The following is a 27,770-nucleotide window of genomic DNA, read 5'->3' on the forward strand; positions in this document are numbered from 1 at the left end:
AATTCATGTTAGCTTTCAGAGAGATGTGATATTATCTCCTTAGGTACCATATCAATTTGTGTAATGTCTAATCAGCCTATTCACTTATGATATAAATATATATGTCACGGCAGTTTTGGAATAAAATACAACAAACTTTTGAAGAGAAATAACAGCAACGGTTACCCTTAGCAATTATTAGAATATGTATATGATAAGACAGCAAAACTCAGCATAAGAAACTGAAAACAGTGGTAGTGTTTTATATTAAATAATAACATTCACTTGAAAACTGTTTTCATATATTTTCTTTGGTTCTCATAATGATCCTGTCATATCAGTAGGGAATACATAAAGAAGCCAAAGCTAAGCTGGGTTCAGTGGTCTGGCTAACACGTACAGAACATAAAACTTCAAAAACTAGTTTGATAACAGAACAAGAAAGAAACAATACTAATCACAACAGCCTTTAAAAATATCCTGGAATAAATCTAACCAAGAAAGAAAAAGATTTGAATAATGAAAACATTGAAGACACTGAAAAAAGAAACTGACACTACCAGAAGACGGCAAGACCTCCCATCTCCATGGATTTGATGGAGATTGTGAACATGGCCATCCTTTCAAAAGCAATCTTTTGATTGCAATCCCCACCAAAAATGCAGTGCAATCCCCACCAAAAATTCCAATACAATTCTCTACAGAAATTGAAAAAGCATTCTTTTTTGGGGGGGGGGTGGAGTTGAGACAGGGTTTCTCTGTAGCTTTGGAACCTGTCCTGAAACTAGCTCTTGTAGACCAGGCTGGCCTCGAACTCACTATCGAGTGCTGGGATTAAGGGTGTGTGCCACCACTGCCTGGCTTGAAAATGCATCCTTAAATTTCATATAGAAATAAAAAAGGACAGCCAAAACAACAGCAACGGACTAATGGAGGTGTCACCATCCCAGATTCCAAGTGGATTACAGAGCTGTAGAAAAATAGCATGGTAGTGGTATAACAACAGCCATTTGACCAATGAGACAGAACTGAGAACCCACATATAAGCCCACATGCCTACAGCTACCTACTTTTTTTTGGTTTTGGTTTTTTTTTTTTTTTTTAACAAGGAAGTCAACAGTACACACTGGAAAGAGAAAAGCATCTTCAACAAATGGTGCTTCTCAAACTGGTTTGCTCATCCTGCAAAGAACTCAATTCCAAATGGATCAAGGACCTCAACATAAGACCTGATACCCTGAATCTGATAGACAGAAAAACAGGAAATACTTTATGACTGATTGAGGTAGGAAAGGACTTTCTGAACATCTCAATATTGCAGCCAGTAAGACCAACAATTAATGCATGGGACTTCATGAAGCTAAAACGTTCCTGTACAGCAAAGGACACCATCATCTGAGAGAAAAGGAAGCCTACAGTGTAGTATGAGGGGGCCGGCTTATTGGGGTTTCCGTCCCACCTGGTACCCCACAACCGGCATACCCCAAGGAAAAATCACACACAGGACTCCATAAGATTATAAACTGATTGGCCCATTAGGTTAGGCTTCTTGTTAACTCTTATAACTTATGTTACCCCATTATCCTTATCTACATTAGCCACACAACTCACTACCTTTCTCAGCTGGGCAGTTTACATCTTGCCTCTTCGGTGGTCTGCGCAGGAATGGCAGAGGGACCTTCCTCCTTCATAGCCTTATTCTATTCTCATTGTCCCACCTCTACTTCCTGTCTGGTTGACCCGCCTATACTGCTTGCCTGGCCAATCAGCGTTTTATTAAAATATGATTGATAGAATACAGACAATTCTCCCACATCATTTCCCTCTTTTTTTTTTTTAAACAAAGGAAAATACCCATAGTCCATTTGTTGGGAATGTGGGCGTAGTATTTCAGGCTACTTCCTGCTGGTTAGGGGCACTGATAATCTTATGGGGACCTAAAGAAAATTTAGAATTATCATCAAGTCCTGACTGGAGTATCCTGTGAGTCTTGATCATCTCAGGCAGCAGTCTTGAATCTGTTCTGGATGTAGAATTCAGACATCCAGGCCATCTGTTCCTACCGGAGATTGCTCAGGTGGTCTCCCTTAATCAAAGATGATTTTTCTTAACTGAATAAATCCAGAGCCTCTCATTTTCTGTGGAAAAAAAAGCAAAATCTCTTCTCCAAAGTAGCATACCTTTTGACTTCAGTTTTGAAGTCAAGGTATTTTCAAAATACCTATCTTGAGTTAGTTCAGCAGTATTTATAAACAACAGTCCTTTAGCAGCTGTTGCTCCTTCCTCAGCATTCAATCAAAAAGAGCATAATAGCATACAGTATCAAGATTCTCTGTATAAAAAAAAGATTCTCTGTATATTTTCCATCTTTATGCGGCTTTATTTCAACATCTATTTCTTTTATTTTTACTTTTACTTTTCGAGACAGGTTCTCTGTATATCTTTGTCCTGGAATAACTCTGTAGACCAGGCTGTCCTTGAACTCACAGAGATTCCTCTGTCTCTGCCTCCCCAGTGTTGGGATTAAAGGTGTGTGCTACCACACCTTGAACTCACAGAGATCTGTCTGTCTCTGTCTCCCAGGCATTGGGATTAAAGGCGTGTGCTACCACACCTTGAAGTCACAGAGGTCAATCTCTACCTCTGTCCTTTGAAGTCACAGAGGTCAATATGCCTCTGCCTCCCAGGCATTGGGATTAAAGGTGTGTACCACCACACCCTATATCTCCCTTTCTTTTTTATTTTTATTAACTTTAATCTTTTAGCCTGCATATATTTTTAACACACTGTAAACCATTTAGAGGTTTTCTTCGTCTTTGAATCTCTCTTTACTGTATATCTCTCTTTTTCTGACCACATGAGTCTTTAAGGAGAGGACTAAACTGTGGCTTTTACGGCTGGAATTAGCCCATTCCTTAGCTTTCCAGCTTCATGGCTGAGGTACTGACTGCAGCCATTTTTATTGCCACAACTCTATGGCGTTTCAAGGTCCCTGCCAGCAAGCAAGCTGCAGCATTCTACTCACAGACCACACTCAGTTGGACTGCCTGCCTGAAAGAGTCAGAGATTGCCCTGGCAAGACAGCCCAGGAAGCCGGCATTTTAAAACAGCGCAGCTTTTTTTCCTGCTATGGCTGAAAACCAAAAAGCATGCATTCAGTTTTTCATCAGCACAGTTTAAGTGTTTCGTGGCAGGACCTCTTAAAAGAGCTGCAAGGTTTTGCAGCTAAAGTTGAGTCGGGAAGCTTCACTTAGATGAGGGCATTTGCTTGCCTCTAACAAGCAGAGCAGACCTGAGAAATTGCTGCTACCAAGAAAACATGCTTTACTCTACTCTTTCCCAAGCTTTCTCAGGCTTTCTGTGGATTCAGTTATCCACGTCTGGGTGCTGCGGGAGTATCTTCCGCTGCTTCAGCCAATAGTCGCTGAAGCACGAGCCCACGGTGCTGTGGGAGCGCCTTCTGCTCCGTCAGCCAATAGCCGCTGAAATACCAGCCCATTGGGGCATGGTATGTTTCTCTTTTAAAAAGAGCCACAGAGCTCAGCTCGGCCCTCTTGGTTCCGGCGCTTGGTCCCGGCTCCTGCTCCCGGCTCCTGCTCCAGCGACTAGGCTCCCTTCCTGATGGTTTATGGTGTATGTAAGTTTTACCCCCCAAAATAAATAACCCCTTAAAACATAACTGGTGTGAGATTGATTCGCCGTTACTACAGGATGCAGAAAAGGTCTTTAATAGCTATACATAAAACAGAGGGTTAGTATCTAGAATGTATTTCAAGAACTCAAAAATTAAACAACACAATTAAAATTGGGGTGTGGTACTAAACAGAAAATTCTCAAAAGAGGAAAAATAAGTGACTAACGTGTTTTAAAATTTAAAAAAGATGATGACAAATGCTACTATGGATATGGGGAAAGGGAACTTACTCACTGAGAGGAGTGAAAACTAGCGAAGGAACTATGGAAGTCAAGCTGGAGGTTCCTCAAAAGAACTGAATCTAGATCTACCACATGACCCTGGCACACCACTCTTGGGCACATACCGAAAGGATTCTATCTACGGCAGAGACACTTGCTCACTCACAATGGTCAGGGAATAGAAATAGTCCAGACCAACTAATGGATAATGAAAATGTGGCATACATATACAGTAGAATATTTACATCTATTAACAAAAATGACATTATGAAATTCACAGATAATTAGATGGAGCTAAAAGAAATTATTCTGAAAGAGGTACCCCAGGTACAGAAAGACAAATGTCACGTATTTTCTCTCATTTGTGGATATTAACTTTGAACCGTCAGATATGTGTGTTTCATTTTGAAAACACCCAGAAAGGTCAGGAAATTACTAACAGAGAGAGATTTTCAAGAGAGAGAGGAGAGAGAATGCATTGGTACAAAGGGTTATAAGGGAATTATGGAACAAAAAGGAATAAATTGGTGGAGGAAAAAGGATACTGGGAGGGAGAAATAACACCAAAGACTTTTCAAAAGAGTTGTAATGAAACCTACCACTGTATCTTAAAATATATCTAGACACATAAAAAGAGTTAGCCATAAAATAGAACAGTATTCTTACTACATACCAGAGACTAACAAATAAAAAGTACTGTCTCAGGAGTGGATTGCTTCTTTTGGAGTTGCTGGTCATTGAAATCCCACCCTCATATATAACAGGATATTGCTCATGTTCTTGGTTATCCTCACGAGTTTGGCGGTAAGACACTATTGCCAAAGACATCACATGTATGAGTCATACAGAATATAGAGAGATCAAGCTAGTACTGACTTGGAAGTTTCATCACTGTAATGGTCTGTCCTGTCTCTTTAAGAGACAAGCCACGCCCACTCCCTCCCCTGTCCACTGAGGCAGGCAGATCTTCCTTCCTGCTAGCAGCCTGAGTCTCTTCCTTTTCCGTCTCCCTTCTGAAGAGGCAGCTTCCATCATCTCTCCCTTCTCTCTTCCTCCCTACCTTTCTCCCTCCTTCCCTCCCTCCCTCTCTCTCTTTCTCTGCCTCTCTGCTCTTCTCCCTTCCCCCTCCATAACCCACTAAATAAATGTCCAATCTCACTCTGTATGGCGTGCCTATCTATCTGTCTCTTGCCTGCCACTGCCACGTCGCTTGCTGCCAGGGACCAGCCGCCTTCAAAGACCTGCTTGGCGTGGTCTCGTGTGCTGTCCCTGCCTAGGGCTGGTTGCTCTCAGGACCCGCTGCCCCCTGCCTGCCACCACATGGCCCGCTGCCTGCTGCAGCTAGGGGACCTGCAGGGTATCTGCCACTGCAGTTACTCAGGGATCTGCACCATTTTTTATTAATCCATTTCAATCACTACCAGCTAGTTCACAGTGCCAGGAGGTGCCATGCATGCTACCAGAAGAGAAAAGCAATCATCACTCATACCCAGATATGAACCCTGTCAGTTACAAGTATGACTGGCCTGGCAAGAAATGCCCACTGGTACAATAGTGGCATGAATGTCATAGGAGTAACTAACCACTTTCTGACTAGATCTAAGACCATTCCACAACATGAAGCCTACCCCTGACACTATTATTTGACCAAGAATCTGTGGCTAGACAGACCATAGATCATAGAAGCTACCATTATTCTGCTAAATGGACACAGTATTAAACCAGCTTAAGATTATACCTATATCAACGTATTTCTCAACCCTCATCTCAGAAGCTTCTATTTTCAGTAGATGGTGACTAACAGAGAGACCCACAATTGGCCAAGGTGCAGAGAATAAGAGATTGTATAATGTTCAGCCCTAAATAGAACAGACATACTGCACGCTCCTCTCCAAAAGCTCAGGGATAATTTTGGAGTTGGGAAGAATGTGAGAACCAGAGGCTGTAGATGACAAGAAAACAGTGTCTTCTGGCCACAGCAGGGCAGCTGATCTTATGGACTCACAGTGTTAGGGCAGGATGCACACGATCTGCACAAGCCCAAACCAGTATGGAGAGAGGAGGTGGGCACATAGCAGAGTAGGAATGGGCTGGGAGAGGAAGTTTTCTCTAATAGTGCAGTCCCTGGTTAGTTGACCTTACCCTAGTAGAAGAACACACATCCAAGACTATTAGGGCAGCACAAAATGAGCTTGACAGGGAAGAAAAGAGATATAAAGTTGGGTGGGAAGGGAAGAGGAGTCGGATCTGGGAAGAGTTGGAAGAGGGTGGTTGAATCAAAACATGTGAAATTCTCAAACAACTAATAAAATATTTTCAAATAGCCATATTATAAAATAATAACAATATTATCAGCCCCTGGATTATGACTTTCCTATTACATTATGCTAGTTATAAATTTTGATATAGGAATGAATTATTATTAAAAGTAACTTCCATTACTAAAAGATGAAATAACTAAGGGTAAAGGATGTCATATGAAGCAGTGATAAATAATATTACATGTCATAAAAGAAGCTACCTAATGTGGTATGGGAAGACCATATGGTACCCACTGTAACCACGTTCAGACACACTTTGTACTCAGATAAGAGGGCCTCAGCCCCTATCCAAAGAGCATGGCCAAACATGGGAAGCGAAAACTCCCAGTCACAGAATCCAATCCAGATCCAGGAGGATAGAGAAATTAGGAAGACACACACAAATGCATAGAGGAAAACGATCCTGTGCACTCTCCAAGCTATTTTACCTGTGTTAATACTTCTGATTACTAACACAAAGTTCACAAATATTTACTAATGTAAATATGAAGAAACAGTTAAAATATTTGATATTATTTATTAAGTTCATTTTTATATTAGACATCATGATAATTTTTAACTGTAATTTTTTAAGCTTCAGGATGTGATTCTACCTTCTTGCCCCCATCTTGACATTTATAGTAGTATATTATTTATTTTAATAAATAAAGTTTGCCTGAAGAGCAGAGGGCAAAGCAGTCATACCAGTCAGCCATACAGGCCAGGGAGTGGTGGCACACACCTTTAATCCCAGAACTCAGAAGACAGAGGCAGACTCTGTGAGTTCAAGGCTACCCTGGGCTCTGAATCTGTCTAAAGGAGGAATAGAGTTCACACAAAGGTGATCCCGGCCCTTGGAATCATAGGCCTTTAATACCAGCACTAGGTAGGTGGAGACAGGAACAATATAGCTGGGTGGAGAGAGAAAGATAAAGGGGAAAGAGACAGGAGCTCAGAGCGTGGAGTCTGAAGATTCATGGAGACAGGATCGCATCCTTTCAGTCTGAAGATTTGGTAGAGGTAAAAGGTCTCTCTAGTGGTTGGCTGCTTTGCTCTTTTCTGATCTTCAGGTTGAGTCCCAATATGTGTCTCTGAGTTTTTATTATTTGTGCTACAGATATTATTGTGATCAATACACTCAGAGTTGAAATACTATATCAAACATAATTTTAATGGGTTGAAATTATCTTTAAATATCTTTTAGAACTCGCTAGTCCTTTCTTAGAGCCTATGGTTGGCAACCGTATCTAACAAGATCAGTAATACTTGTACTGTATCTGCTTTTAATTTTTACTGTACTCATGGCACACAAGCTGATACTTAACTTCATGACAAATCTTCTTTGTTAAAAGTGACTCAAAGTAAAAATAAATAAAATGTGAAGATGATTCATAAAGTTAGGATCATAAATGAATAAACGTCTCTAAATGACTGAATCTAGGGAAATTTTTTTACTATCATCATATCAAATCAGCACAACACTCCCATGAGGAAAAATTATTGCCATGTTCCTAAGAAGCTAGTTCTGAGATAGATAAACGAATATGATCAGGGTGGTGCAGCCAATGAAGCTAAGACAACAGTGCAGGGTCAGGCCTCAGCCATGGACTTTCCACCACCTCTTCTGTGGCCAGGGTTTGTGCAAAGGTCCAGGTAAAGAAGGATGGGCTGAGGCAATGTCAACTGTAGATAGAATTTTTTTTAAAAAACCTTTTTGTTTGTTTGTTTTTTATTTTTTGAGACAGGGCTTCTCTGTAGCTTTGGAGCCTGTCCTGGAACTAGCTCTTGTAGGTCAGACTGGCCTCACAGAGATCTGCCTGCCTCTGCCTCCCGAGCGCTGGGATTAAAGTCGTGCGCCACCACCCCGGCTGATTTTTTTTAAAATCTTGAAAACAATTAGGGATTCAAAACCAGAGAGAAAAAAGCAAGCATGACACGTCCAGGCAGTTTGGGAAGTTTGGATAACATTAGGAAACATCTTCACACAAAGAGAAAATGAGAAACAACTGAAAAATTCTAAGTAAAGCTGGAAAAATGAAAGCAGATTTTTACGGAACAAATAAAATATGAAAAGTAGATGAACACTAGATTTATTAGAGACAGGCAGGATCATCACACTTCTTTTGGGTCCTTGTAATTTGTCCATGCTAACAACAGCATCTCTGTTGGGTGGTGGTGGCACATGCCAGGAACAAGCAAACAACAACAGACCCAGCATCTCTAAGGTATTCTCCAGGACAGCAGTAAGAGTTATTGTGAGACTAGGTTTTACTGTGCTGCCCAGGCTGGTATTAAACTCTTGAACACAACTGATAATACCACCTCACCCTGCATAGTGGCATAGATTACCCAGAACACAGATACTACTGACTCAACAAGCAGCTGGGAACACAGAGGTGTCTTAGTTAGGGTTTCTGTTGCTGTGATAAACACCACAACAGTCCATCATCCTAGAAGTCAGAGCAGGGAGGGGTACTCATAACTGGTTTGCTTCTTATGGCTTGCTCCACTTGCTTTCTTATATACTCCAGGACCATCTGCCAAGGGATGGCACCACCTACAAAGGGCTGGGCCCTCTCAAATTGATTACTAATTAAGAAAATAACCTACAGGCTAATTTTTTTCTTTTTTTAAAAAAGATTTATTTATGTATTTATTGTATAGGAGTGTATAGGAGTGCTCTAACTGCATGTATACCTGCACACCAGAATAGGGAATTAGATTCCACTACAGAGAATTGTGAGCCACCATGTGATTGCTGGGAATTGAACTCAGAACTTCTGGAAGAGCAGCCTGTGCTCTGAAACTCTGAGCCATCTCTTCAGCCTCTTTAGGCCAATCTTAAGGAGGCCTTTTCTCATTAAGGGTCCCCCTTCCCAGACAGATATGTTTAGGCTTGTGTTAAGTTGACAAAACCAATGTCATATCCATAATCTCATCTACCTGGGAAGATGTGGTAGGAGGATTGTGAAATTGAGACCAGTATGGGCACATAATGAGACTCCATTGGTATGGTTTTTAAGAGGTGACTTTAGAGGCCAGGTAGTGATGACGCAGGCCTTTAGGCAGATCTCTGTGAGTTCGAGGCCAGTCTGGTCTACATTGTGAGTTTCAGGCCAGCCAGTGCTACACAGAGAAACCCTGTCTTGAAAAACCAAAACAAGGGGTGGAGGTTGGGGTGGGAAAGAAGGTAAGGTACTATATGGGCTATTTCTGCACTTGTGTGGCTGAATACCTGACAAGCAATGTAAGGGAGGAAGGTCTGCTTTGGTACAGTTTCAGCTTTAGCCCATCATGGTAGGAAAGCAGAAATGTGTTGATGTGGGATTCCTCTCTGTATTCTGTGAATGTTTTATTGCCACTGGTTAATAAAGAAGCTGCTTTTGGCCAATGGCTTAACAGAGTAGAGCCAGAAGGAAGATCCAGGTAGAGATGTAGGGAGCCAGTAGGCGGAGCCAAGGGAGATGCCACGTAGCCCTCCAGAGGAGAAAGACATGGGCTGGCAGCCTGAACCCTGCTGGTAAACCACAAGCCCCATGGTAATACACAAAATAATAAAAAATGGGTTAATTTAAGATGTAAGAGCTAGCTGAAAGTACGCTTAAGCTATTGGCCAAACAATGTTACAAATAATATAGTTTCTGTATGATTATTTCGGGTCTGGGTGGCCGGAAACCAACAAGCAGCTCCGCCAACAATATGTGGCTGGAGCACCTTGCAACTTGTCAGACCAAAAGACAGAGAATTTGTGCCAGAAGCAGGGTTGGGCTATAATCCCTAAGGGCTCCCCCTCCCCAGTGACCACCTCTACTATCAATGCACCCCAAACAGAGGGACCACAATCTTTCAAAACAGCACTACCCACTCAGGACCACATATTCAAATATATAGGCCTGGGTGTGTCATTTCACACTCAAATTATAACTTTATGTCTCATGGCCATCTCGTAAGACAAAATGCACTTAGTCATAGTTCCAAAGTCCCCATAACAGTAGCAGTCCCCACACTGTTCCAAAGTTCAAAGTCTCTTCTAAGGGCCTGAGGATCTCCATGCTCAACATTCCCGGCACATGGTAGCATCATTTGGGCATCTGAGTAGCATCACCTCTTTAGCCCTTCACCTGCAGCCATGTGGGCTTTCTTGTGATAACTCTACTCTATTCATGCAGGTTTTCTTGGCACATGTTCCATGGCCCTGACATGTCCAGTACCCTATAGTTTCCATGGCAGCTTACTTCTTATGTTGACCATGCAGGGTCTTCCTGTAGGTACTTTAGCCATACAACATATTGCCTAGCCTCATCAACATTTTTCAGGATCTCCAGTGAAAGTGTTCACAACCCACGCCTACAAAACTAGCACCACACTGATGACACAAGGTTTGACTGCCTGTTGTGGTGATAGCTGGGTCCCCTGCAGCACAGCAACAGTGGCCTCGGAGACCCTGCACAGCTGAACAAGGGAAAACATGCCCTTCAGTGGTCCCAGTAAATAAAGGAAACCCCAGGTGTTATGCAGCCTCTGTTCAGACACTTTCCCCACTCCTCTCAAATGAAAAATTTTCAAAAAGGTTTGCATTTTGACTCCCAAGCCCAAAGCCTTGTCCCTAAAGCCACTTTCTTACAATGGCACTAATCTGAACAAATATAGCTTCTTTGTCTGCACCAACCTTCTCTAAGGCTGTTAATGTGTTCATTTTTCCTTTCAAACTACAATTTTTCACATCTTGTTCCACTTTTTATTTTGAATTTCCACTGTAGTTTTACTATAGGCAGCCAGTAACAATCTTGCCCCAGCCTCAATGTTATTCAGTCTTGAAAATTCCCTCCACCAAATTAATTAGCCCATGACTTTTAAGTTCAGGTTCATTCAAATTTATTGGACACATATAACAAAACAAAGCAGATTCTTTGCCATGATACAACAACAATGGCTTCTTGTTGAGAGATATTTGTACACTGTGTGAAGATGTATTGCTGTGATCGGTGTAATAAAAAGCTAAACGGCCAATAGCTTAGGCAGGAGGTATATAGGTGGGACTTCCAGGGAGAGAAAGAACTCTGGGAAGATGAAAGGCAGGGTCACCAGCCAGATGGAGAGGAAGCAGGAGGTGCAAGACAGAAGAAAGGTAATGCCACATGACAGAACATAGATTAATATAAATGGGTTAATTTGTTGTAATAACTAGTTGAAACAAACCCAAGCTTTCATAATCAATAATAAGTCTCCATGTCATTTATTGTGAATTGGGGATCCTGAAGAGAAAGTACTACTATAACGTCTATCCCAATTTCCCTTCAAAAACTCGTGAACAACATTTTTACTGGCCGCATTTTTCTCCCCATTTTGTTCTTCTGACCCTTGATCACAATCACCCCAGTAAACCTTGCTTACAGCATTCAAAGGCTTTCATATTGCACCACTCCACACTCTTCCACATTCTTTCTGCTACAGTTCTAAAAATTCTACAAACTACACGGCAAGGTTTATCAAGGCAACGGCTCCACTTTCCAGCATCAGCTTTCTGTAGTAGAGACTTCTGCATCACTGTGACCCAAACACTGAAGACAAAGGTTGGTTTTGTCTCACAGTTTCAGTCTTAGTTCATGATGACAGGAAAGGCATGGTCAACTCATGGTGGTGGCAGTGTGTGCTGGGGCTCCTCACATCATGGTGGACCAGAAAACAGAGAGCTCAAGCAAAAGCTATAACCTTCAAAGGCTCATTCCCAGAGACCCAATTCTAGCAACCGTAATTCCCACCCCATAGGTTCCATAACCTTCTAAATTAATGCCACCAACTAGGAACCACATGTTTAAATGCCTGACCTGTTGGGAGCATTTCACATTTAAACATCTAACAGGAGTTACAGTCATTAAAGACAATAGTGTGAACATTTTTGATATTTTAAGAACATTGATTCCATGCCACAGACGAAAGACAATTAGGACAAAAATTCCTGCACCCACCTTTGTTTTCTTGAGACTGCCAGCACTTGTCATCCTCCAGCAAATGAACTTAAGCTCTTTTGAAGTGACAAAGAAAAAAAGCAAACTATCTCGGGAAACCAGGCAGTTAGCAACAGAAAATCTATTTAGAATTAACAGTCGATTGGATGAGCTAAATAGAGATTCTGCAGCAGTCTCTTGAGCCTAAAAATAATAATGTGATCACAATGGTGCACGCCTTTAGTTGCACCAGTTAATTGCTGGGCCAGTGAGAACTGATGGCTGGTAATGAAAATTCTGTGAAAACTTCCAGAGTAGAGATAGTAAGCCTTACAGAGGAAGTACATATTTTTCTCTAGCTAAACTGCCTGAGAATAAGTAAGAGATGAATGTTCAGCCCTAAACAAGACTTTTATACCATTCTCTGTAAGGCCCATGGAACCTTGTGGAAACAGGAGTAGAATCTAAAGAGCTGGAACAAAGAGAGAAGGGCTGTAATATGCCGCTTTTTGGGAAAGACACAGTCACCACAACCTCAAACTCAAAGCAGCTGTGGATTCCTACACGGAGTGTGCAAAAGAACAGGCCTGTGAACAGTCAGGATGGATGGAGGAAGGGCTCAGGCGACCACACCCCTCACTGAAGAACTACTTGTTGTTGATAGGCTCAGGTAGAGAGCGGTGAGGGAGGGAAGAGAGTCTGTGTCAGTCAGTCATTGCCTTCAGTTGTGTTATCCACTGGTGATTCCACCAGGTTCTAAGAAATAGTTTCCAAGACAACACTCACACAGATGGCTCTGGTTAATTTTGGCAGGACACAAAACCAACCAAAAGTCAAGAATCTGAGAAATGGACTAGCAGGGATGAGAGTGTGTCAGGGATCGAGGGAAGGGGCGGTAATAGAGAGCAGAGAGAGTAATCACAAGACATTATATACATGCATGGTCTGGCTATGTTGCCCAGGTTGGCGTCTAACTTCTGGGTTCAAATGATTCTCCTGCCTCAGATTTCTAAGCTGTTGGGACTGCTGGCTGGCATCAACATATCCTTCTAATTAAACACTTAAAGATTCTCTGTGAAGTCCATAGATTTATAGACTGTCTTGTTTTCAGCTACTCCCTTGAATGTTAAGTTCCAGAAAAAAACAACAGAAGAAATGAATATATTACAGAGTTGGACTCAAAGGGTATTGACAAGAATGTATAAATACCAAAGTAAGTATGCTGTACAAAAGAAGATAATATTCTATTATTCTACTCATATAAGATTCTCACAAATACAAACTAGTGGATAGTGACACAAAAAACAAAAACAGAAGCAGAAACAGAAAAAATAGCTTCTGTTCTTGAACCAGGCAACTGAGCTGCAAAGGGCACAGAGAAACTTCTGTGAGTAATGAAAATATTCGTTACCTTGATGGTGGTGACTGTTTCACAAGTGTATGTGTGTGTGTGTAAAAACTCATTATTATACATACATGCAGGCAATTTTATGTCAACTACATCACAAAGAAACATTAAAAGAAATAATGATTATGGAAAACAGTTTCAACATTTCTAAGAGGGGTTGGCATTTATAAATACAAAGAACATCTAAAAAAAGAAAAAGAAAAACAAGAGGGAAAAGATACAGACGAAAATTTGCTGGAATTTTTGGAGTTTAAAATTTCCTGCAATAAAAAATACTTTTCCAAAAATATTAAAAGTCTATTCTTCATCCTTTTAGAATTGACAATACACCTGAAGTAAAAATATAATTACAAAATCAAGTATGCTGGTGTACTCCAACAACTTCAGCATCTGGGAGGCTGAAGTAGGAGGACCTCAAGTTCAAAACCAGCTCTTTGCACAACAATCAATCAAATAAAATATACAAATTTAACCAAAAGCAACTGCAAGTTGAGACACAGTGTTGGGTATGTCTGCCTTCCAACAGATAAACGGAATAGTCAACATCAAGGACAACCAGGAATGGCATCCAGGGGATCAGGCCTCGAGGTAATGGACTTCAGTTTGCTTGTGTGTAATTTTTTATGGTGTGCAGAGAATAAAAACAGAAGTTCAGATAAAAGGCAGAGCCAGGGGGTGATGGGCAAATACCTTTAATCCCAGCACTCAGGAGGCAGAGACAGGTGGATCTCTGTGAATTCGAGGCCAGTCTGGTCTACAGAGTGAGTTCCAGGACAGCCAGGGTGGTTGCATAGAGAAACCATCTCAGAGAATGAGAGAGAGAAAGAGAGAGAACCCCAACAAAAAAAGCAAACCAGAGTAAAAGCAAAGAGGTGTGAGAAAGATGGTGATGGCTTTTTAGACTCTTGCTCTAGAGCTGACATTTCTAGCACTAACATTAGAATCTTCTGCTACAAAAGGTTCTGCTGCAGTGGGAAGAACACAGGAGGGGAAATGAAGGGACCTAGCTTATTATATGGGGTTTACTGGATTAAAATCGCTCATATTTTTATGTATTTATGTGCCCACATTCAATTTCCACCATGTCTGTATTATACCTATATGAGGATTATTTTAGCGAAATAAAAATACCTAGCATAATTTCAGTAGTACATGTAGTTGTTTCCTGCTTTTTGTCTCTCTTTTTTTTAAACACGTCACACACGCTCTGGCTCTATCTCAGGCTGGCTCTGAACCCAGCTTCCATTGTTTTAAAGTCATGCTAAAAGTCAGGTATTTTACATTGTCCTATCCTCCCACTAGCCCTTAGTCTTTGAGTCTCCATCTCACTGGTGTGTGTCTTCCTACAAATGCAAGGAATAGAAAGATATTCTGGGACAGTCAGATTAAGTCAAGTTTCTTGCTTGCTCAGCTTTCTCAATTTTTGGCATCATTTAGAAGAATACAGTATATTTGGAAATAATCCATACCAAGGAAAAGAGCAATGCAACCTATGCAAATGTTGAAGGAATATACTTTCATTTAATTTTGAGGAATTCATGACTATAAAAGAAATAGAGACTCAGAATGTAACTAAGAGAATACATCAGCCTAGTAGCAGAAAAGAGTTTAAATAGTGGTTGATTATGATTGCATATACATAGATGTACATATATAAACACACACAAACATGTGGGAATGAAGGCAGGGGACCTGGGAAGGTTTGGAGAGAAGAAAAGGAAGGGACAAATGATCTAATTGTATCTAATTAATATATATTAAGTTTTAAAATTTACAAAGTATGTTTAGCTGAGGGAGTAACAAACAGTGCATCGTTGGGAGGGAGGGAGGAAGGCTTTGCCACTGTACAGGCCGAAGTCTGAGTGCTGCACCTGTTATTTATGTAGCCCTGATTTCTCAGCACCTCACTTTCCTATTCTGACGTGGTGCAATGGTTGCCTGCATTGGTTGTTGTCGGAATTAAGTGAGTCAGTATTGTTAGGTGCCTGGTTTAACACTGGCTCATCTACCCACCTGACTTGGCAATGGCAACTGTTATTATGACCCTAATGCCGATAACATTTAATAAGTAATATTTCTTTCTTTTTTGAACTGTCAAAATCAAGAAATATTAGTTTCTTTAGAGTTTACCAGCTGATAATCTCCTTTCTCTGTATTTCTGAATTTGGACTGAAATTTGAAAATCTTTCAAGTTTGAAATTTCATGATGAATTTAGACATATTTGGTCAAAAGTTTTAAAAAGTGGTATAATACGCTAAAATTATACATAATATATTCTTCACTCCCAATTAATATTGATTATAGAATACAAAAATAATAAAACAACATTTAAAATCAAATGAGTATATTTGGGGAGTTTTAATTTTGGATACAGGGTTTCACTATGTAGGTTCTTACCTCAGCCTCTAACAGACTGTGATTTCAGGCATGCAGAACCACACCTACTTGTATATGTATTGTTATAGAGGTTTTATCTTTATAGAGTTCAATCTGTTTCAATCTGGTATGCCTCTCGTGGGGCCAAAGTAGCAAACAGTGTATGAGGGTTGGGAGACTAAGCAAGAAGATCTAGGAGAAAGAACTTCTAACAAAGCAGTGGTTACATAGTGTAGAAATGGAGACAGGCAATGTTCAGGACTGAGAATGTAGTGTTTGAAAGTGTAGAGAGCTGTAGGGAAATACATTCAGATTTGTAGTCCTTCACCTTTTCCCATGTTCTGTGTATGTGTGGTATGTGCATGTGTGTGGACAAGCATGTGGATGCCTAAGATTGCAAGGTTGCTGAGCCAAACCCAGACCTCACCAAAGCATCTAGTCCTGCTAGCCATACAGTATGCTCTGGAAATCCCAGCTCTACTTTCTGACACTGGAATGACAGGCAGGCCACCAAGCCCAGGAGGCACGAGAACTCTCAACTTCTTTATTAAACTTGCAGAGCAAACATTTCAGCCATTGAGTCATTCCAAAATCTCCAGCTCCAAAGTCTGAATTTGTGTTCCTAGGTACAACAAAATCAGGACAAAATAATTGCAGAGATATCTGAGGGACATGTGAAGTCCTTCTGACAATTCTGGAATACTGGAGTGTAGTATGGGAAGCAGAAAAACATGTCCCACCCAGCCAGTCCCATTTTAAAACATGCAGATCTATGTTTCTGTTCTTGGGGTTGGTAAAAATCCCATGTAAATAGTTTTTAAAAAAAAAAGAAGAAGAAGAAGAAGAAGAAGAAGAAGAAAAATAAAGCTTTAAAAAATTTCTTTGAGACAGGGTCTTATGAAGTCCAGGCTGGTCTGGAACTTGTTATGTAGACCAAGATTGCCTTGAACTCAGAGATCCCTCTGATTCTGCCTCTGCCTCCTGAGTGCTCAGACAGAGGTCTATGCTACGCAACGCAGGCTGGGGATGCACGTGTACACTCACTGCAAATCTTTACTCCAGAAAACAATCTACATAGACCAATCTGGAGTTGTCTAGTTCTACCTATTTTAATTTTAGTTAGTAAGGAGTAGTTAAAAGCCACATTTAAAAGGGTATTTCATAGGTAATGTACAACTAATATTTAGCTAACAGTTATATCTTGTGAGTTCCTAAGATTGAATCTTCACTTAATGGAACTCTCACAGTATGACCTTCTATCATGTGTATTCCTACTGTGTTCCGTGTTTGGAGCTGCTGTCTGTAACAAGAGAGGGTGTTTTCTCTACTGTGATAGGTCCATATCTGAGGCTTTCCTTAGAGTTCTATTTACATCCCAGAACTCCAACAATATGCTATCTGTGTCTAGCGAGGTACACTTGGCAGTTCGTATTTGCCTAATCCACAGCTGCTATGAGCTGATCTGAGGAGCAAGGAGATTTACAGCAATTATTTAATGACAATATTTATATGAACCTAATATTTAAATCAAGAACTGAATGTAGCATACCTACCAGATTAAGAAAACACAATAAAGAATCAAAATCTGTACAGTCCTATAGAATATTTATTTATTTATTTATTGGAGATACCGCCTCACTGTATAGCCTAGTCTGGCCTCAAACTCATTATCCTCCTGCCTAAGCCTGGGATTACAGGCTTGTGCCATTATACCTACAGAAAAAAATAATAAATGCTTAATAATCCTGTCAAACTCTGTGGACCATGTGCACTAGGATGCGATGGGGAGCACAGGCAACTGGATACCACCTCCAGCAAGATCCCGTGTCCACGGCAAGTACTGTCACTGGCCTGGAGGAGGTACCCTGTAGAGGGAGAAGATGGAATTGATAGCATTTGATAACCAACCTCCATGTATCGTCCTTCCTTGTCTCTTCTTATCAACTGCCCTCAAATTTCATTTCTCACAGTGCTCAACTCTCCTCTCATACCTTCGAATTGTTCCTATTGCTTGTGATCTTCTCTAGATTTCCTCTTAAGGATCTGTTGGGTCCCCTTCTCAGATTCCTATTTAGGATGCCCTCCAGGCAACCTATTATTTTTCCAACTCAGTTATCCAAACCTGTTTCTTTTTCTCACTGAACCACTAATCACACTGTAAGAAACAGGAATTCTTATTTGTAGTGCGTTGCCACACCTGTATGTGCGAATTGTCTACCCCATGCAGTCCTCCCAGCCACCCTGTAAAGTAGGTATTGCTATTCCTTTGGTTTTACCAGTGAAGAGAGAAGTTAAACGACAGACCAAAGACACTCAGGTACTAATTATTACAAATTGTCACTATTACTAATTAGCAGTAATTAGTAGGTCTGGGATTCATAGCCAGGTCCCTGACTCTAAAGCCATTTTACTGCCTGTGGTGGGGAACTTAAATTGTTCATCTTTTGAACTTAAGTGAAAAGTCCAACAGCTGGTCTGAAGGTTGGTGAACTGAAAGGGCAGAGAGCACGCTAAGTTGCTTGGACCCTGAAATACACATGACCTGACAAAGTCTCCATCCTCAGGATGCTTACCTTCAGACTGGTGGGGGACAGAGACACACTTGTGGCAACACCACTTTCATAGGCATGCTGCCGAGCAAACAGAGTTCAGGGGAAGAAAGGAAGAAGTTACAGAAATCAGCTTCTGAGTTCCTTCTGAAGCTCAAGCAGGGCCTACTACACTGACCTCTAGTACTGCATGTAGCAAGAACTACTACTTATTTTATTAATGGTTTTATGAAAGTGTTCTTATGTAACCCAACAGCATGTACAATATATTCACAATAAAGATAATAAAATATGTTAAAATTACTATACTTAAAAATTAGTTTGGATTACCTCTATTAACTATTTTTAAAGTTCAAATAAATATATTAATTATATATTTTTAAAAATTATCTAAGTTTGTTTGGTTATATGATACTACCTATTTTCCTTGCTACACAGATGCAGAGGGGAAAAAGAAAGGGCGGGTGGGGAGGGGGACTTATATAAACAACAAACTAGCTACATATTCTTCACTAGTACATATTCACTGTACAAAACAGTAGGTTTCACTGAGTTTCTTCTTTCTTCTACATTTTTAACTTGGGAGAGCAAGGGGCTAAATTTCAAGCACATATGTCAGGTTGGGGGAGAAATCAACTTTCAATAATAAGAAAAGATTTCCCTTCTCTTCTTCCAGCTTAACCCTACAGTAAACACAGTCTAGATAGATAATACATTTCCAGTAGTGTTCACTTGTCAAATATTAGCTTATTCAAGTGGATGCTTTCTGAGATACTATGGAAAACATCAAGTTAAAGAATCTTATTAAATTTGAGTTAGCTTATTTCTGTTGTTTCTTTCCTTTTTCAAAGCAATTTTACGGAAGAAAAGATATTAAGCATAATAATGTGACATTACTAATAAAGCTTGATTCTATCAAATTTTTCTGGCTGTCTAGGTAGCTGTGAATACTGGGTGACTTTATTACTCTGTTCTAAATCCTCCTTCCAAACAGCAAAAATTCTCCAAACAATGACACTAGTTAATGAAACAATCGAATAAAGGTAGAGAAGAGAAATTTAGGGCAAAAAAGTGAGAGGTGAGACACTTCACTTGCATTTTATGACATTATTGAAGACAACAGAAAAAAAACACTGAAAGAACTGAAAATATCAGCAAATGAGAAAGGGCAACTTCAAATACACCTACACCTGAGAGTTCAGCTCCTCTAAGCTGAAGCCATAGAGAAAGAATCAGGTTCAAGGTCAAGGAAGCTAAAACTTGCTTTCACAGCTGGGTGCTATATAGCAAAACAAAAATGACCTAGTGGGCAAAGAATTTACCTCTTCCTTACTGTCTTCTGATAAATCCTCTCACTAGAAGGATGGAAATAAATGAAACGCTTCTCTCTAGCTCAAGTTCCCTAACACTTGAGACAGCCACTGGCAGCTGCTTGTCACAAGGAAGAACTACAGAGAACTGAGTTCAGCTTTGCTTACATACAGATCATTGCTGACGATTTACGAGTTATTTTTTTTAAAAAAGATTCCAAGTGTAACTATATTTAATACAACAGCATTAACTAAGACTTTAATTGCAGGTTAAAATCCCAAACCACAATTCGCCGGGGAAAGTTTAACTGTCACCATTCAGTGGCCACAACAGAGATAAGCATATTCATCAAATAATTTTATTAAACCCGATGCTATGTTGATCACCACAATGAACATTCGACTTTTTTCTTTCGTTAAAGAGTTATTAGAGCGTTCGTTACTGATTTACTGTGTACCTGGTAAACTGAAGCAAAATTCTGAATAAACGCAAGTTTGCAAGTAAAAAGTTCACAGAACAAAACTACTGACCCATGCTCCCTCTGTATATATTATATAAACTGCTAAGATTAAAGGGCCTCTTGTCCGTCCAGCTCGAAGTCTTCTCTAGATGAATCTAAGCTGTCTGAGCGAAAACTGAATTCTAAATTCTACATAAATGACTTTTATTGTCTTTCTTTTTGCTTGAAAACTCTTTTCATACATTGCCATCGATTCAATTTCACCTGTTGGTAATGGACACAGAAAACTCTTTGTGGGGGAAAAAGCAAACCACTTCGTGGGGAAAAAAAAAAGAAAGAGAGAAGTTATCAGATATACGGGGAGTAAAACAACTAAAAAACACGCTTTCTTTCCATCCGCACCGTGAGCAACAGTTCTAAGACTGATGGCCAAGTTACTAGCTCCCTCACGAAAACTAGTCAGTGGGTCCCCAAAGCTACAAGCGCGGGACTCACCTGGCTCTTGGGGATCCTGAATCCGGGCTTTTACTTCTGCTGAGCTGGGCTCGGGGAAGACCGAGCCTGCTGCCCCCTCCTCTGGGTCCTCCACCTTGGTCACGGTGAAGTGCGGCATTGTTCTAACCGACCCTTGCAGTCCCTGCTCTTTCTGCGTTTAAATTTCCTTCCCGTGTTTCCCTGTCTCCCTCCACACTCAGATCACACAGCCTAGGGAGACAGTGGCTGGGAATCGGGAAGTACTGAGCCCACGTGATCGCAACCCCAAGGGAGTGGGGCGCTGGAAGACACGCCTTCCGCCGTGTTTATCATTCTCTTAAAAGGCTTAAGCACTCCACCCCTTGCTTATTGTTATTAACCTGTAGAACCCAACTATCTGGGCTGTTTCTATGGGCAGGCGGCAGAACGCTGAAGCCCTGGCACAGCTTATCAGGGGCTGTCCACCCTGTGTCTCCCACCTGTTTCCTTTACTTACTGTATTGTCACCCTCCTACTTCACATGAGAAAGATGAGAGAGTAATTTCTTCCGCAAACTACCGTCTTTAATGAAGACTGGCACTCTGTCAACTCAGAAAACAAAAGGTAGGCTGTTGGGTGTCCGTTGTTGCTTAAGTTCAAAGCATATGGTAAAAGCTCTTAAGAGTCAGTGAAAGGCTTTTCTCCTCCTTCAGGTGAAAAAGCATCTATTTAGCCAATATTTAATGACACATATTTTATAAGCAACACTGCTTTAGATGCTCAGGTGCATGTAGTGACATTCAAGAAGAGAAACTAATTTTGCTAAAAACACAACTTTGTTTTTAGAGGACCAACCCAGGCGGCAGACCTACTTTGTACTCTGCATTGAACTACAAACTCTACATCACAGTCTCATTAATTCTCTACAGAAATAGATACAAAAGATGCCTAAAGCCATGGTGCTTGTAACAGGTGAAGACAAACTTTAAAACGCCCAAAGCCCTGTGGTAGACTATATTTAAAAGGAATTTCACACATACTTAACCAAATTTTACTTCATGTGTTTCTAATAGTCCTGGTTTGCATGCTTGGCTGCACACTGTAACTGCCTGGGGACCTTTTAAAATACTGAAACCTGGGTTCCATCCTAGATATTCCTATTTAACTGCTTTGGAATAGAACCTGGACCATAAGACTTTTAAAAGTTCCTTCACACAGTCCTAACGTGCTAAGGTGCAACCAAGGTGTAAATATAAGATTGCTATAGAGGTTAAGTTTATAACCTGTGAAGACTATGTATGTTTCTTTAAAAAAAAAATATTTTCTATTTTCTCTCTCTCTCTCTCTTTCTCTCTCTCTCTCTCTCTCATGTGTTTGTCTGTCTGTATGTATGTATCTGTCTTTTGAGACAGGAACTCACTATGTATCACTGGATACCCAAGAACCCAAAGATCCACCTGTCGGTCTGTTTCTCCAGTATGGGGAATCAAGGTGTGCACCACCCCACCTGGCTTATTTATATCTATTTCTATCTTTGAGATAATTGTCAGGTGTTTTGTCTATATTTATAACTCAGCTGGTTTTATTTGAAGGAACTTAGAGCACCATCAGACTGTCAAAGATTTCACTATTCATTCAAAGTTCAACGTTCAGGAATACTTTTAGTACTGATACGTTTTCCAATTGGGCCCCACCTTTCACATTCATTTTTATGAACTGTGGCTAGTTTTTTATAGTCAATGAACAGAAACAGTGTTTACAAATATCTGTATAGTTTCTGTGCATAAGACTAGATCCCAGGGTTGGAGAGATGGCTTAGCAATTGCATTCAGCTCTTGTAGAGGACTCCCTTGAATCCCAGCATCTACATAAGGCAGCTCACAACTGTCTTTAACTCCAGCTCTAGGGAATCTGATGCCTCCAGTCTCATATACATACACCTGCATGCATGAGTATGTAGACGGGACAAACATGCACACTCAAAAATAAACCTTAAAAAAAGACTAGATCTAAATGTCATTCTCTCCACCTCTTCCTCTCAAAAACAAACAAAAAGCAAAAACGCCAAACTAAACAAGTAGGAATGTGACAAATTCCTGACAGTTTATGATAGGAGTAATTTATTTACCAACGCAATGCTTTGGGCTAAAGTACTAAACAACTTTACAGTTCTCTTCTAGGATGAACTGTAGAAAAAACTGCAGGCCATAGAAAACTGAAGGCAAAGTAATGCTTACTACATGAATGATGTGAACAGAGAGTAATACATAGAGGTGGGATGTCATAGACACCTAAAGTGAAATATACGGTCACATGAAATACTATTATAGTTCCACTGAGCCTGCTAAAAATTAGTAAGGCCAAATGTGGCAAGAATGTGGAACGACAGGACTTTCATACATTGCTACTGAGGCTGTTAATAGGATAACTATGGGAAAGAGCATGGCACTTGACCCATCACTCAGAAACTCTGCTCTCAAGCAGAACTCCTAACAACCAAGCGTGCCCCCACAAAATGTTCATATTCCTAACATCCTCAAAGTGACAGTATCTCAGACACGCATTCACAAGAGAAAAAGTATAGAGTCAAAGTATACTTACAATACAAGAATTTAAAAATGAATAACTGATAAAGACAACACAAATGAATCTCAACACAAGTTAAAATGCTTTAACTCAAACAGTACAGAAGTGAACGCATTGTTACAAGATTTTAAAACAGACAAACTAGTCTATGGTACAAATACCAGATGAAGTCAGCCTAGGTTTTTAACAACGGATGAATGCACATAGAAAACATGGGTTTCAGGAAAATGGGTGCAACCAGAAACCATCACATTAAGCAAAGTAAACTGTGCTCGGAATGACAAACATTACATAGCTTGTATGTGAGATCTAGACCTAAAGAGGAAGAGGCGGGGTACCAGTGGGAGGAGAAGAAAGCCAGGAGGGCAGTGAGGAGAGACAAACAGGATCCAAGAACATAGTATATGTGAATGAAAATGTCAGAATACAACCTATTGTGTATGGTGAATTCATGCTAGTGACTTTTCCAATGAGTACAATAGTTGCCTCTGGAAGGGTGGAGTGGAGATTAACGGGGTTCCCACATGGCAAAACTTCCTGGAATGATGATAATAGTGATCTTGTGAGGGAGTAGGTAAGTGCACTTGCCAAATTCAGCCAATTTACTTGGAATGTCTGTTTGCATTTCATTGTATAAGAAGTTTATTTCAGGCGGGGCGATGGTGGCGCACGCCTTTAATCCCAGTACTCGGGAGGCAGAAGCAGGCAGATCTCTGTGAGTTTGAAACCAGCCTGGTCTACAAGAGCTAGTTCCAGGACAGGCTCCAAAGCTACAGAGAAACCCTGTCTCGAAACAAACAAACAAACAAAAAAAGTTTATTTCAAAAGAAAAAAGAGCCTTGAGCAAATTCGAAGCTCTAATTAATAATAGGCATTTTTCAAATTTGGGGAGAAGTGAACTGATATTTCAATTTACCATGAAATGTAAGACTTTGGATATAAAGTGCACATAGATTTCTTAAACTCAATAACGAAAGACAAGGCTTATGACTGAAACAACTGACGATGTGTGGTGGCAGCACTCAGGAGGCAGAGGCACACTGATCTCTGTGTGTTCAAGGCCAGCCTGATCTACATAACAGTTCCAGGACAGCCAGGGCTAACAGAGAAATCCTGTCTTGAAAAGAAAATTGGCAAAAGGAAGATAAACAAATGGCTAAGAAACATCTGAAAAAGTGCTCAGTGCCAGGGATTGTTGGGGAGATCCAGGTGAAAATGAAAAAGACTGTGGGAAAAACTGGGGAGCAGATATAAATACCTTGGGAGAAATTCTGGAAGCTTTTTATTAATCTAAAACATACTTTTGCCATATGACCTTGCAAATCCACTTGGTATTTTTAACCAGGTATACTAAAACATACCTTTACAAAAAACAAAAATCAAGCATGTATATAGCAGTTTTATTTATAATAACTCAGACAGGAAACAGCCCAGGTATCTATCAGACACCAGAATAAACGTGATTTGATTCAGACAGTGGACTGTTACTCAATAATCAACAGGAATAAACTGGTAATCTCAACACCACAGCATTAGGTGTTACGCGGTACAGATAACACAAATGATACACATATTAATGTGGTGAGAAGTGAAGCATTTTGATTCCTACAACTTTAAAATGTTTAAAAAATAGATTAATGAAGGGGAAAGGTGTGGTAATATACAGAATGAAAATTATGAGTATGAATTGCCTAAGTCCTTCAAGTGTGGTGGTATCTTGTTTGTACCTAACAAATAAAGTTTGCCTGAAGATCAGAGGGCGGGTGGTGTAGGAGGTCCTTCTGTTTATGTGTTGCTTTCATTGGTTAATCAATAAAGAAACTGCTTGGCCTGATAGGGCAGAACTTAGGTAGGCAGAGAAGACAACTGAATTCTGGGAGGAAGAAAGCAGAGTCAGGGAGATGTCATGAAAACTTTTCTTATAGGGCACGACCTCGTAGTAATACAGATTGATAGAAATTGATTAACTAATATGTAAGAGTTAGTCAATAAGATGTTAGAGCTAATGGCCAAGCAGTGTTTTAATGAATACAATTTCTGTGCGGTTATTTCGGGGTGTAAGCTAGCCAGGCAGCCGGGACAAACAAAGGGCCACCCTCCTCACGCAACAGGTGGGGCTAGTCACTAGTTAACCATAGAGGTCTGGAGGTCTGTACAGAAAGTAATATGGCTAGCTGGAGAGAAGAATATAAGGCAAGAGGAGACAGGAGCTTGGCTCCTTTTTCACTGAGAAGTTAGCAAGGTAAGAGTTGGCTGTGCTTGTTCCTTTGTCTCTCTGATCTTTTAGCATTTATCCGATATCTGCCTACAGGTTTTTATTATTAAGACCAATTACAACTTGTGCAACAATTGGTGCCCAACTTCACAGCATAAATTAATGAAAAAGCTGCCTGTGCCTTTGTAGCCACGAGCACACACTAGAGCTGCATGTTGGGCCTCCCACCAGAGTTACCACCTGCCGGCTAGATTTCCTTTTCTTTTTGTCCCCAAGCCTCTAAGCAAATTTAAGATTTTCCTATTGTAGCCTCTCTACATAGTCTCCAGCTGCCACCAAAACTCTAGAAGCACCTGGGCTTCAAACACCACAGAATTTACCCGCTCTAGACCAGCTGGCTCTGCCTTCAGGCAGCTTCCCTCACACAAGCTGCTTCTGCATACACAGTTCTGTGTGCATTTTTCAGACAGCTAGCTCCCTCTCCCTTGTGGGCTTCCCCTGAACCCTCTCCTTGACTACTGCCACACTAGGTAGCTGCCTTACCATCTGCTCAGGCTTCTACTGTTATTGCAACCGCCATGCACTCTCAGCTCATGCTACATGCTAACAGTTGTAGCTGCCCTCAGCCAGACTGTGCTCCCCCGTGTTCTCTGCTCAGATGTCTTCGCATTCACTGTCATTGTCGGTAGATTTCGTGGGACAACTGAGAATTCGTAAAGGGAGGAATTAGTTAAGAGAGAGAGTTTTTTCCCACATTAAAAAATGGGGAAATTATAATGGAAGTAGGTAGATCTCCACATGATTACAAAATTATCCAAAATTGGAGCTCCACGTAATTTAAAATATGAACTGTGACAAATGCCATATGTGTACTCATGAGAACATTCTGCAGATATGTTAAACATTTTGTAAGTTTTTGAATTTAAATAGAACTCACTTTTAAAATAAAATATAAAATTGTTTAATCAAATATTCAGGTGTATAATCTTAAAATACTGGACACGGGCTGGAGAGATGGCTCAGCTGTGAAGAGCATGGTTGAACCTGGGTTTGATTCCTAGTGCCAACATGGAAGCTCACCACCATTTCTAACCCAGTCCAAGGGGCTGCACTGCCCTCTTCTGGCCTCCATGGGTATCAGGCATGTACGTGGTACAACAACATAATACATCCATACACATAAATAATAATAAAAGCATTTTAAAAACCGAACACAGAACAGACTAGATTTTGTGAGCCTATCATTGTGAAGTCGGGCAGTCTTTATCTGTATACCGCTGTTCACAGAAATCTCTCATTAACATACACACATACAGCCACACACTTCACAGGGCAAGGATTTATGAAACTACCATGCTCACTGGGAATGCTGAGCTAAGAACAATGAAACAGATTCAAACCATCTGAACCTCTCCTAAACTCCAGCAGTTCTAAGACACCATTCATAGCGCCTTCCCTACTACCACGACTAAATGCCTGAGGCTGATGGCTGCGCACCTACAGCAGCACTTCATCCCAAAGGACACTTTCATGACATTGCCAAGAAACCAGAAAATGCTTGCAAGAAGTTCCAGCATAGGACTGTTTTGAAAATATCTATGGCAGTAGGCTTTTCATTTTTTGTTTTTTTTTTTTTTTGAGACAGGTCTTTCCATGTAGTTCCAAGTAGTCTGAAGCTCAATAAATAGTCCAGGCTGGCCTGGACTCAGAGATTCGTCTGTTGCTGCCTCCCTAGTGCTGGGATTAAAGGCCTGCACAACCCACCTGGTCTTAATTTAGAGAGTCTTAATGAATCATTGCAAATATTAGTCAGAGACCAAATAAATTAAAAATTATTTTCATTTTTTGATGAAATTTATTGAACACTCCGAGAACAAATTTATTCTTAGTTGTAACCTGTGCTCTATTTTATAATCTGTGCAATCATAATAAACAATATTTATCTTCCTGTAGAGATGGGGTGAGGAGAAATGTGAGTGAGGACACATGCAGCTACACTGGGCCTTTAAGTAGGTGTCAGAATTTGAACTCAGATCCTCATGCTTAAACAGCAAGCACTCTCATCCACTAGGTCATCTTCCCAGCCCTAGAGCAGTGGTTCTTAAGCAGAAGCACCATTGCATGAAAGCCCAGAGAAGCCAAATAACAAGGTGAACTCAAAGAAAAACATATATAGATCCTCCTGGAAATTGGAAGCAAACTAGATTGCTGGGCAAAAATTGTGAGCATGGGTGTGGGGTTGGGAGTGGGGTCAGGGGTGGGAGTGAGG

General features: G+C 40.6%; 1 protein-coding gene across 6 annotated transcripts in view; it reads right to left on the bottom strand.

The window, feature by feature from the left end:
- Slc12a6 (solute carrier family 12 member 6) overlaps positions 1 to 27,770 on the bottom strand; it is a 92,997-nt gene that overhangs the window by 53,209 nt on the left and 12,018 nt on the right. For 2 of the 6 annotated variants that reach the window (XM_087911318.1, XM_087911317.1), the window contains exon 1: positions 20,743 to 20,988. The exons of the other annotated variants lie outside the window; for them this stretch is intronic. In XM_087911318.1, coding sequence (XP_087767444.1) covers positions 20,743 to 20,860 — 118 coding nt within the window. In that variant the 5' untranslated portion in view covers positions 20,861 to 20,988. Of the gene's footprint in view, positions 1 to 20,742; positions 20,989 to 27,770 lie in introns of those variants that run through there. 6 annotated transcript variants of the gene reach the window in all.

Source organism: Myodes glareolus, chromosome 10 (genome assembly GCF_982192425.1).
Source record: "Myodes glareolus chromosome 10, mMyoGla1.1, whole genome shotgun sequence".
Classification (NCBI taxonomy): Eukaryota; Metazoa; Chordata; class Mammalia; order Rodentia; family Cricetidae; genus Myodes; species Myodes glareolus.